The following is a 12,740-nucleotide window of genomic DNA, read 5'->3' as shown; positions in this document are numbered from 1 at the left end:
TGTCCTTGGTCCCCAGCTAGAGAAGGAATTGATTTGTTTACCCACTCTGCAAAGAGAGCTTAACATCCCACAACATGAAGCTCAGAACTACACCCCAAAGCAGCACAGAATCTGAAAAATACAAAAGCCAAAACCCTGAGGTTTGGTCTAAGGCATCAGACCCAGCACTGTCCCTGGGAATTCTCCGGGGGTGCTGGTTGGCAGGAGCCAGTGCTGCACCAGCAAGGGTGCTCACAGGTCATGTCTGTGGCTATGTCCCATTGCTTCGGCCAGGGTCACAGGCCTATTTCCTGCTATAAACTACACCCAAATGTCTGAGCAAGCACTATGAAGAAAAAACTGGTTCTCACTTTTCTTCTTTCAAATGAGTTTAAATTACAAAGAAAAGCCATTAGAGCAGATCCCTTTCTTACTGAAATGCCAAGCTGGGAAACAGGGCTGGAGTCTCTGATGCATGTGATTCACCCCTGAGGCAGGAGAAAACCTTCTTTTCATTTTCTGACTGTAGTTTAAGTCCCTGGATGGCCTAACCCTTGACATAGCTTCCTGAAGCTGGGAAGCTGCTCTGCTTTCTTCTGCATGCTGCCCTGATAGCCCTGGGTCTTTTAGAGAAGCTCTGTCACACCATAAAAGGATTATCCTGGGAGTGAGAGAGTTCTTGTCTGCCCTTCTGGGTCACCTTTTCCCTGCTGTGTCTCAGTAGTGCAGGACGAGCAGAATGAGGGCAGCAGGCTCAGCTGTTGGATTTGTTTCTCATATGATCAAGTGAAGGGTGGATGGGAAGACTAGAGGGGGTTGTATTGTAAAAAAAACACTGAGCCATTAAACTGCTTACTTACTAAAGAGTGAGACCTTTGTATTAGTTAAACACTGTTTTGTGTGATAGAAGGAAACGTATTCCATACATTTAAATTTTATCTTTATTTTGAAAGCTATCAGCTGCAATTTTTGAGGTGTGGTCAGGATGATCTTTTTTAAGCAAGGGATGTCATGAGTGTCAAAAGTTTCCCTTCTTACCTTAAAAATCAAGTTCCAATAGCACATAAGAGTTAATTTACTGTTCCTATCAACTTGAATCAGATTACCAGAGGTATGGACCTAAATTCTGGTTACCTAATGAGAATGTGGAGTTATTCTGGCTGAGAAAACAGAAAGTACTAAGAACAGAAGACCCCAGGACACCCCTCCTCTCTTAGTGTTCGTGTACTTCCCTCTAAAAACAGCCATATGGAACCCCATCCTGAGGGGGTACATGATCCTGCTTCACTCTTTCACAATGTAATGGTTGCACTTACTCAAAAAGGAGATGTGGGAGATTCAAACATACAGACAAGTGTCCTGACTGTGGAGGTAAGGTATTCTGGGTGCAGAATAACAGTGGGGGCTGTGCCACTGTGTGACTGGGAATGTGGGAGTCTTTCCACCAGAAGGAGAATCCAAGCTGCTGGAGGAATGACATTGCTGTCTCTGAATTGCTGCAGAGCAGAAGATGGAGCTGTAGATACAAGAGTGCCTATACTTGTTTACACTCCAGAAACACTGCAGTAGAATTCAGGCACTGGACGGCTTCAGGCATCTCCCAGTTGTATAACTGCTACCAACATTGAACTTAAACACTTATGTTCTACCCAAGTAAAATTCTAAGTAAAATTCTTTTTTAGTCTTTGTTTGTTCTTGCCCCAAATCAATTAAGCTGCAGCTCCACAGAGTTTGATTTTCTAATCCAGCCATCAATTAATCATTGATGTAAAACAAGACTTCCCCCCCCCCCCCAGATTCTTTTCTAATGGTTTCTTATTTCTTGCCCTCAAAATGTGTGCCTGAATTCCCTGCATCCATTAGAAAAGGCTTTCCCACTTCCAGAAGTGTTTAATCAAAGAGAATGCTATCAGCAGGTGGTTAGCATCAAATGTCAGCAGCTACTTAATTTCTGAGTCTCTTGGGGAAAAAAATGTTTCATTACCATGCAAATGATGTTAGTCTTCCTTTCCAAGATCCATTGTCACATGGTATAACATATGGTACACAGAACTGTGCTCCCAAGTTTTATGCAGCAGAGGGGACACAGTTCTGCTTTAAGTTTTTCTTTAGGTTGTATCAGAAATACCATGGTGCCTTTAACAGCCTATGCCAGACAAAAGAACCGAGCAGCTTCAATGGGTGCTATTATCTTCTTGTAGTGTATCTGGGATGTGAATTATTCAGTTGATACTTGAAGTGGCCATCTCTTGAACTACACCAAAAATATTGAAGCTGCTGGCCTCTCCTGGGAATTTTTAAAAGTTCCAATCATGGTAGTTGGAACTCAGCTTTTCCAGGGGCCATGAAACCCTGTAAATAGACTAGGGTAAACTTAGTCTGATTCATCAGAGGACTGGAGTACAGTTCATTGACATCCATGAGACTTCAGGATATGTCTGGAATTAAGCATATGTTTGAGTGAATTGTTAACCTCAAGTGTATGATCAAGTGCTTTGCTGACTCAGGGACAAGACATCCCTTGCAGCTTGATGTTTTCCACTTTGCCATCTGGGAAGAGGCAGCTTGACAGCATGTGGGCTGTGTGAGACATTATTGCATCTCTGAAAGGGTATTAACAGCCTTGAAGTTTCCAGGTTCTCTGAATCAGGTATTTTTTCTCTTGCAAATTTAACTGGGTAGAATAACCTCACTAGTGTCTGAAAGCAAACTGACCATGCCAAGGCATTTTGGCAGGTTATCAGTCAATCTACACCTAATTAAAATAATCTCATGTTTTAGAGGAACTGCTAAAGGTGCAGGAGGAAAGCTTTACAGAACCTGTAGGTTTAGGAGCATGAAACTGCCCCTTTTGGATATTTTAGTAATTCCCTTTTGAGCAACTGGAAAACTGTAAGAACCCAAACTTGTAAACTCTTTTAACGTGAGTCATATCTTCACTAGACCCATTTTCTGAGCTCGGGGAGCACATCCATATTTATATAAAATAAATGTTGTTACAGTCTGTTCAGTCAACAAACTCTCTTGCTTCGGCCAGGTAATGCAAAAGTGTGGGTTATGCAGACTGATTATTGCATTTGTGCGGGAAGTACAAGGCATCCAGATCTCTCAGTATTCTCCAAGTGATTTTAACTGCCCAAAAATACTAGGAGCTGACCTGAAAAATCTTCCATAGCACCCAATCTGTGTTCAGCACCCAACCCTACTTCTCCAATCCAGTACCCTTCCAGTCTGCCATCACTTGACTTAAAAGCCATTTCTGTGCTATTGTGGTGCTTTGCATTTCTCATGAATGCATACAGAGGAATAAATGTTTATTGTAATGATATTTCTCTATGGATACTCTTACATTTTTTTCATTCTTTTCCAGTGACAAAATGTTTCCAGCCTTTGGATTTGGAGCAAGAATACCCCCAGAATACAAAGTAGGTGCCCAAGTGTAATTTTCTAATTTCCTTGAGGTATGAGGCACAAAATAAGGGAGAAATGGTGAAAGCCAATGCAAACAGGAACAGTTCCTCTGCTTGTTTTCTTCCATCTGGCTTTCTCACCCAGTGATACCTCACTGAAACCAGAAATCAGGCAGGGCTAGACTTAAAATAATTGTTTGACAACACCCAAAATATTTTATGGTACTGGAAAAGCTTTGTTAGTGGATGATAAGAGGAGAAATTATGTTTTGAGCATCCATTGTTAAACATCTTCCTGAAAATAAAGACTTGAAAAGGATTTTGCTCTGTGGCAAATTTTTGTGTCATGGTGGACACAGTCAATACCAGGAAAAGAAGTACAAGAGCATGTAGCCATGCTAGAGAGAAGTGGCATTTATAAACAAAACAAACATAAACAAATGGAAACAAAACCAAAACAAAAAGAGAGTGATGCTGCAATTGTGAGCATAAATATGCAATCTGGTAGGCTTGGAGTGAAGACAGTGAAGTAAAAGAAGGAGCATTCAACAGAGAAAGACCCAAGAAGAAATAAGTAGAAATTAAAATCCTTTTTTTTACAGAGGTTGTGTGGGCAGAAGAGTAGTTCTGCATAGATAAGTAACCAAAATCTAGGTGGGCATTCTGCAACTCAGATACTATCTGGAAAGGAGAAGTATTAGCATCTAATCATGCAGACTTCATCCAGTGTCCCTGTGTGCCCTGCTCTGGTTTGTGTCTCTGGGCTGTAGCTGAGGTAGGCAGGTGAACACAAGCCAGGTAAGAATTTAGGGATTGTGTGCATTAGCCTTGTAAGGCATGAATCAGCAGATGAAAAAAATGCGCCAGTGTGTTCCTCACAGCTTATAGGTTTGATACCTGCAGAAGAATAACAGTAGTGATGTACAACAAATTTGATACATGTCATGCAAACAGATGTCTAAGGTTTTAACAACATTGCTTTCTCAGCTTGCCTGCGTCTGGCAAGGTGTTTTGCCTTGCTTTGTTCCTCAAGGGTAACACCAGTGTTAGTGCTTTCAAAAGTCAGAGATGGCTTCCAGAGCTTTGATATACACTTTAATGCGGTATTACGAGCTCAGAACATCTGTGTCTGTTGTATGTTTGTTCCAACTGCAGCAGCTGACAGCCATCACTGTTATTTAAGGTGGTGTGTCAGGGCCTGATTGTTCCATTATCTGTGAGGTGACCACCGGTGCATGGGGGAAAACTTACAACTTTTCCAGTCATAGGGAGCCATCCTTATCTAAGGACTGCTTGAAGGAAGGTGTTACTGTGTCAGCTGCAATAGTTTCCTGGTGAGAGACAAAGATCCCAGCACAAAGCTGCTCTTCTCAGCCAAAATAATCAGCTGGTAGCACTGATGCTTCAGGTCACATGAGCCTACTGGCAACATACCAGTTTTGTTAGATTCCAGCATCATCCTTCTCACCTGATTGTGAGACCACATTTCAAGTGCTAGCTGGAAAAAAGATGTCTTGCCAGAAAGTAACTTCAGGAGTCTGTGTAACCAATTGTTCCTGCAATCACCAACACCAATTGATTTTCCACTTTGGCAAAACTAGTGTTTGGATAATTTCCTGACAAATGCCCTTAAGAAACGCAGAGACTTGCATTGAATTTAGTAGCCCATGCATGAATGAAGACTCTTATCCTATAGCATGAGCTCTCCTGAACAGTCTGCCTGTTGCTAACTTCTCAAAGCAAGAAAATGAATGTGACTCAGAACCTTCAGATTTTGCAGAGTTCAGGAAAAGTAAGAGTAAACTTCAGAAGGATGGGGCTGCTTGCTTGTGGATTACATATGTGTAACTAAATAAAAGAAGTCCCAAAGCAAATAGAGATGCAGGTGAAGGCCAGAACAACATCTTTAATTTCTGCTCTGGAAACTTGTGTCAGAAAGTGACAAAGACAAAATGACGTGACATCAGCTCACAAACACAATAAAACTTTGAAGAAGACAAGAACCACGTTGCAGGGCACTAACTCTTCTGTGCCACAGACGGGGACCAATAATCAGCTTGGTGTCTGTCATGGGCACATCCAGCTGGAGCTGCATGAGGAGTTAACAGTCATCTGTGCTATTGTTCAGTCCCTCCCTGTGATGCTCTACACAGTCCATAAAAGTATCTGGCTTCCTAAATTAAACTTGATATCAATACTTTTGGGTCCCTGCTTGGCTTTGACTGCACTTCTGAATGGAAAGATATGTCCTTCAAGAATTGAATAGTCACCTTCATCATGATGCATTATTATAGTAAACCTGTAAGCTCTTCAGTAATTTAGTCTACATTGGTATAAAGTTAATTCAAAGCCAACAATGACTAGCTTTTGATGTGAAACAAAGCAAAGATGCATAGGAAACATCAAAGCAACAGATAAAATTTAGAGTAACAGAGACTGTAAGAAAATAGTGCTCCCAAGTTTCTTCCTTAACTTCTTATTTCCTGTTTCAAAAATATGGCAGCATGCTAGACATCACAGCAACAGTGCAGATCTCAAACGATCTTTTTATGTTTTCAGTCACAGGTATTACAGGTCATACATACCATATATTTGTTTTACTAAAGAAGAGCAGTGCCACTACTGTAACAATTTTACATCTTCAAATTTAGGTTGAATCATTATGAGAACTTCTAAGTTCTGACCCCATCATGTGGATAAATCAGCTTCTCATTAATTTAGAATCTGTTTTCAAGCCTTCAGTCCTAATGAAGTGATCTAATCTGCTCATAGGATGTTGGTGTCTGCATTCCAGCATCTGGTATTTTATTTCTTTCAGTAGACAGCAAATTTCTTGGGCTATGGCAGAAATTACTCCCACTGCCAAGGATTCCTAAGAAACCATGGAACCCCCATTCAACCTAAGTAACATAGCTTCCTTCCTCAACTATGTCAGTGTCTTTCTCTGCAGGTTCTTCATAAATCTCTTGATGTTCTACCCCTTTAAATATTGTTTTTATATATGTTTTCTACAGAATTTCCATTTCAAGAGCACACTGCTATGTTGTGTTGACTTTATTTTCCCTCAGCTCATCTCCAAATGACACACTTCAGCTGTTAGTAGAAAACCAGCAGTTTCTTAGTGGCATAAAGAATCTGAGGAAGTGAAGGAAGCAAGACATACCATATATATCATTCTTCATCAGCCTAGAGATCTTTCATCTAATATTCAACAATAATGATCTTCTTCCACCAAGACCTTACATCACGCTGCTCCTTGTTCTAAGTAAACCTCTGAGAGAAATATTCCCTTGTCGGTGTCTACCATACAAAACTTCTGGAATGTTGTTTAGGGTTTTTTGTTTGGTTGGTTGGTTTTGTTTTTGGTTTTGGTTTTTTTTGTTTGTTTGGTTGGTTGGTTTTTTTTGTTGTTGTTCTGGTAGTTTTGGTTTTTGGGGTTTTTTTTTTCACAATGAAAGGGAGCATCTGAGAAGTCTGATGTAAAGTGAAGAGGTGGTAGATAATATGGACTCAGCTGTGAAAGCTCACAGTGGAGGAAAGAAAGCAAACCACACACACTGACTTCTTAGCAGGCAGGACTCAAAGGAGATGAAAAACTACACAGCAGCACAAAACTTATTGTTAAAATGAAAAGCAAGTTCAAATTGTGTCAGCCCCATGACAGGTGGATTGCCAGTAATGAAGGCCTGTTTCCTAAAGGAGAATTGCAGCTGACACCCAAATAGGTACTAACAACTTGCAGTTTGTTTTAAGGTAGTTCTGGTTATTTCTGTATTTTTAGTGAAAGCTTCCTTCCCTGCTTTTGCCGTGAATTTATGCTGAAGACAAACTCACTGCAGTGACAGACACAGTGCACCATCTTTACAACCCTAACCTGCACTGGTTTGTTGGACAGGTGAGGGACTTGAGAAGTGCTGTGGTCTTTATGATTCCTGCACTTTTCAGAAGATTGATGGCTAAAATAAATGCAAACCTGACAAAAAAGACAAAAAAAAAGAAAAATTAAAAAGGATCTGTAGCAGACCAAGGGACAAAACAGAATTAGTCTCCTTATCTATGCAAGTTTAATTTAGACATGGAAACTTGGGCAGCGTGTACAAAAATGAAGTATAAAGGGAAATAAATGGCCCAGCTTTGCCAAGCAGAAATATGTATAATGTATCTTAGCGAGAAACACAAGTTTTCCAGCTCCCAAGCTATTTGATTAATGAGCATTCTGAAAATAATAGCTTTTGACTAAAAGTATTTGAAATTCATTAGTGTCTTAAGCTTTTGCAAAATATGCAGACATTTCGTATTTAGTTTTCTGAATGACAGTAGCTTAATAGCGTTCAATTTATTCACAGATAAGTGTCCAACATAGTGCATTTTGGCATTTACACTTGTATGCATCTATTCTTCATGGATTTTTGACAATCTCTATTTAAATTATTGAGAAAGCATTCCTAAAAATCTGAATTTGTCAGGTTGTTTGTCAAAAAGTCCTAGTACTATCACCATAGAGAAAAGCTGGAGCTGTTTGGGACATGAAGGTTAATTTCAATTAATTCAACAATCGATAGAGGGGGAAAAAAGGATTATTAATTTTCAGAATTCAGGAATCCATATTCAGCATTTGAAAATAAAACCCATACCTTCTTACTTTAAAAAATGGAAATTCAGTTAAAGGGGTTTAAAGAATGTGTAGGTAAAACTAGAATAACAAGTTTCAATGAAACTTAAATAAAATGCCTTTGCATAGTTCAAAAGCTTTCCAGCAATTTGCTTTATCAATGTTGGAAGATTTATTATTTTTCAGATTCCAATGTAGGATTTTTCTTTGTGATTTGAGTTTTCTATCTGAATTCATAAAATATTTTTTTTAAGAAATCTCAAAAATTCTCATCAACTAGAAAATTCTCCTTTCCTTTAAGCCTAGAAATATTTTTAGCAAGAGCCATACTATGAGGATGAATTTCATCGCATCCCAATATGAGGGAAATAAGTTACCTGCTATGTTAAATCAATGTGATTTTTCACTTTTTACAAAAGTGGCCATAAGTATGTGGATATATTGTTATGATTCTTGTAAGAGTCTTATGGGTGCCATCACATTGGTGGAAAACTGCAGGTGTCTGTCACTGTATATGTACAGACAGTGGAGGAGGCACTGTACAGTGGTAAAAAAACATTTCTATATCCTGTCTTAGCAAAAATACCCTGTACTGTTTATTTAATTGTCATATCCTCAGAAATGTCACTGTAATCTGTATCATAATGTATGGTAGAGCTAGTTAATTTGCTTGTTAAAACCTTGAAGGAATTACCTGTGAAATAGTATATTCCTGGTGTAGGAGTTCCTGTAGTTTAATAATGCCACATCCATAATGGTATCTGCTAAAGAATGTATCTGGAGCCCTGCAGAGGGATTATTAATACAAGTGCAAGGAAATGTCTTTAGCTACAGGCTTTCAGTGCAGCTCTGTGCAGCAGCCCAAGTAACACCAAGCTGATCCCATGTAATCACCCCAGCGTGCCATTTCTCTCTCCTTCCCTTTTATGGATTGATTTTATGGATTGATGTTAAGAGAGGAGGGCTGAGCAGAGGGTCAGCTTCATATCTGAAACTTAGTCCAGGGTTACAAAAACTTAGTCCAGTCAAAAGCACTCAGGGTTTTGTGACGACATTCCTTAATGTGAGGCTGACTTCCACCACAGACCGTGGTCTGCAGTTCTTGGCAAAATTCTCTGTGCCAGGTACTGATGTAAAGCAGGCATTCTGTATTTGTGTGACTTGACACATTCCAGGGTTTCCTGAGTAGAAATGATCAATCCACAATGCAAAGCACTCTCGTAAATTATATAAACATGCCTGCTTCTGAACAGCCCAGTGTCTTCTTGTTTCCCCTGAGAATTTCTCAGTCTTCAGCATCTTAGGTATTCAGACTTTAGCCTCTTTTTTGTCATTAGTTTATCAGTTCTGGGATAATCAGTCATTCAAGGGCTGTGTCATTCAATATCAGAAAGATGCCATTGAGTATACCAGCTTTTGGTTCTGTGTCATCATCATGGGTTGCCCTTCAGTCACAAAACACTTGCATGTTTAATTAGATAAATAAAAAAATTTAAAAAAAAAAAAGAAAAAAAGGAGGGAAATTCATCACATTTCCCTGTTTGGAAAGCAAAAGCATTGAATGCCTGATCCAAACCACATATTGACATGAATGAGCTTTATATGGAGTCCTACTAGGTAGCAGCCCAAATTTAGTAATGCCTTCAGTATGTGGTACAAGTCTGAAGTCTCTGCTGGTTTAGACTCTCCTGAGTTCTGGCCACTACAGGAAAGACAGCAAAGGAGCAGGCTGAAGCACACTTGTCTTTGCTTAACAGAGTGGGGGATGAGTTCTGAGCATTTGGAGAAGCTCTGCTTAAAAACTATCTGCTGTTGCCTTGCCTTGAGTGATGATTTCCTATTTGTGAACCATCACTGTGCTGCTCAAAGAATTTCTCTCCTTCACATTATACTTAAATCTTGTTTAAATTGTGATATATTACTCAAAGAGCATAGGAAACAAGCCAATGCTTCTGCGCATTCATTGTGTTTCCTGTGCTACCTTCAGGATACATTTTAACAATGCTCTGTAAATCAGGATGACAATGTTTGAGGGCCATTTGCTTTAGGAGGATGGCAGCCAAGCCTCAGACAGTATTATTTTTGGATCATAGTGCACACTGACTAGACTTGGGCTTTCCTTATTTGCCTGAACTGCTGTCTATTAAATAATAGCCCGGGTGCCATAGCTCTGAACCAGATAAACTGTTTGCTTTATGTGATTCTGGAAGAGGTATGGCAACAAAAGCATCCAAACCATGCTTGCATGTGAGATTAAAATACTGTATTCATATCTTTTCAAAAGATTTGTGTTTTCCTTTAGGTATAATTTCAAATGCATTTGGAATAAAGAAATAAAATCACTGAAGAGGTATAGTGTTGGAAGAATCAGTCTGAAATACATAAACATGCATCACCATCCTTCTTGTTTTTCTAACACAGTTAATGCAAAATACAGAAACCCTAAAGGAAAGAGAAAGGCTAATGAAAAACAACAACAAAAAATATCAATGAGTGAAAACTCCCATAACAGTTCTTGACAGATTCAATTACCTTTGGCCTGCAGCTGGTCATGAGACTGGCAGATACCAGCTGGGCAAAGTGTACTGAGAGATATCCAGAGCAGCCAGGCAGAAGGGCTCTGGAGCACCTTTGAAGTGTATCTGGAAGCCCTGATCTTCTGTGGTGCTCACTGAGGAACAGAAATATTGACTTCCTCCATTATCTTCCATGGCCAAGTAGGAGAGATTGAATGGACCATGTAAAACCCTCTCTAAGACTGATGCTTGGTGTAGTCATGCTGAATGCCTGTCTGGGCTGAGGCAACTGCAGACTTCTCAGTGAGGTTTTGCTTCAGTCCTTTCCCATCTTCGTAGAAGTACTGCTTTATTTAACCTCTTAATAATGGCAGGCATCACTGTGGTAAGCAAGACTAGCACTTGGGGAAATTCCATTGCTCTATGAAGAACTCTCTTTGGCAGTAATTAGCCATCTTACACCACTTTCACAGAAGCTTCTCTGCTGTCACATATTTGATTTATGTGACCCTTAGTCATAGACCAATTTCCATACCCTGCTGTCAAGACATCTAAACTAGCAAATGAAACAGCAACATCCAACAAATAAATCTCTTCCTGCAAATAATTCTGGTTCCATTGTACAGGAGGTTTCTTTCCATGTCACTAGGACTATTGGCACTTTTGAAGATCCTACAGAGATCTATAAAGCTTTAAACGTGCATAATTGCAGTTATATAAATGCCTTCTTAAATCTGGGATGATACACCTAAATTCAACTTTAATTTATGTAAATTACCTGCTAAACTCACAGCCACTTTTTGCAAGTCAAATATATATATACATATATACATATATACATATATACATATATACATATATACATATATACATATATACATATATACATATATACATATATAAAAAATATGTATATAAACATATATGTATATTCACACATTATGCATTGTGAGACAAAACCTGAGCTTTTTTATTCAAGAAAAATTAAGACAAACAGAATTAAGAGGCTGGGCTTCAGACCCAAAGAGATTAAAAGGAATCAAGACTTTTCAGTGATCAAACAAAATAGAAAGGAATCTGAAAAAGAAAAATGCAGGAAAGAATAAACCTTAAAGAGGAATTCTGGAACTGGAGACTTACAGTGCCAACATTATTTAAGCATATAAAAGTCTTGTATTATTTTCCTAGGGCACCAAAGACAAAATATTTTGTTTCATTAGAAAATCAGCTACTTTGTTGTATTCATGTAAGTTCTTTTAAAAAACAGCTCTGTAGGATGTAATGATAGACAGATTGAGAGACAGAGAAAGAGAGAGATTGGAATATCCACCACATGCAAGGAAAACCAAGAGTCTTCAGGAATTTTTTTTTATTATTTATTACCCCCCAGAATACTCTAACATTTTAACCAACTTAGACTCCTTATACTTCTTACACTACTATTGCACAGTAGATCCTTGATTTCTCTGTAGAATTACTTTCCCAGTACTCCTTGGCCTTAGATGAGGAACTGTTCACTCAGAAGGTCAGGATGCATAAGTGAGCTGAGTTTCTGCAGTCGCTGCTGTATCACAACCTGCCTTCTCCCTCCTGAGATGCTGAGCTAGGGAGAGCTGGCATTAAATGGCCTCAGCAACAGATTCCTCTTCTGTGCCCAGCATTGATAGCCCAATCCTGACACCATATTTAAATTATTTTTTAATGTATTTGGGTGGGTTTTCTTTGTGTGGTTTTGTTTTGTTTTGTTGTTGTTATTGACAAGTTTGATTCCAGTTTTGCTACTTTGGTTCTGCTGGGAGCTTCAGCTGGGACTGTATTTCACACTTAATGGCTGAAAGCTTGAAAGTGTCCAGTTTACCACAGATGAAATGTCAATAGTGTTTAACCACAAGTCTTCTTGGAATAACTTTTCTGACAACAGTCTTCTTTTCTTTCCATTTATCTGTAGGTCTCTCATGACTTTGCAATCAATTTCAATGAAGACAACCCAGAATGTGCAGGTAATGCTCACAATAGGACAGACTGCCATAGTTTTGCTGTGTGCAAAATATGCGTTTTTTATTGCATCACCTGAGTATTATTCAAAGTGGATTTATTAAAGAGGGCAGCCAGGATCTGGGGACCTGAGAGGCTCCAAACTATTGAACTTAACTTTAGAAATTTTGGAAAGTGCCATACAATAATTTCCTGAAAAGTAGGTGGACATTCAGCACTTGGGCCTCT

The 12,740-nt window shown here is 39.1% G+C and overlaps 1 protein-coding gene across 2 annotated transcripts in view; it reads left to right on the top strand.

Moving 5' to 3' along the window:
- Nucleotides 1–12,740, top strand: part of CPNE4 (copine 4) — a 226,568-nt gene that overhangs the window by 200,267 nt on the left and 13,561 nt on the right. For both annotated transcript variants that reach the window (XM_021531234.4, XM_031503894.3), the window contains 2 exons: nt 3,350–3,404; nt 12,466–12,517. In XM_021531234.4, coding sequence (XP_021386909.1) covers nt 3,350–3,404; nt 12,466–12,517 — 107 coding nt within the window. The remainder of the gene's footprint in view (nt 1–3,349; nt 3,405–12,465; nt 12,518–12,740) is intronic.

Source organism: Lonchura striata, chromosome 2 (assembly GCF_050655825.1).
Source record: "Lonchura striata isolate lonStrDom1 chromosome 2, ASM5065582v1, whole genome shotgun sequence".
Taxonomy (NCBI): Eukaryota; Metazoa; Chordata; class Aves; order Passeriformes; family Estrildidae; genus Lonchura; species Lonchura striata.
Note: the sequence above shows the minus strand (reverse complement) of the source record. Positions and strands in the feature narration are given on the sequence as shown.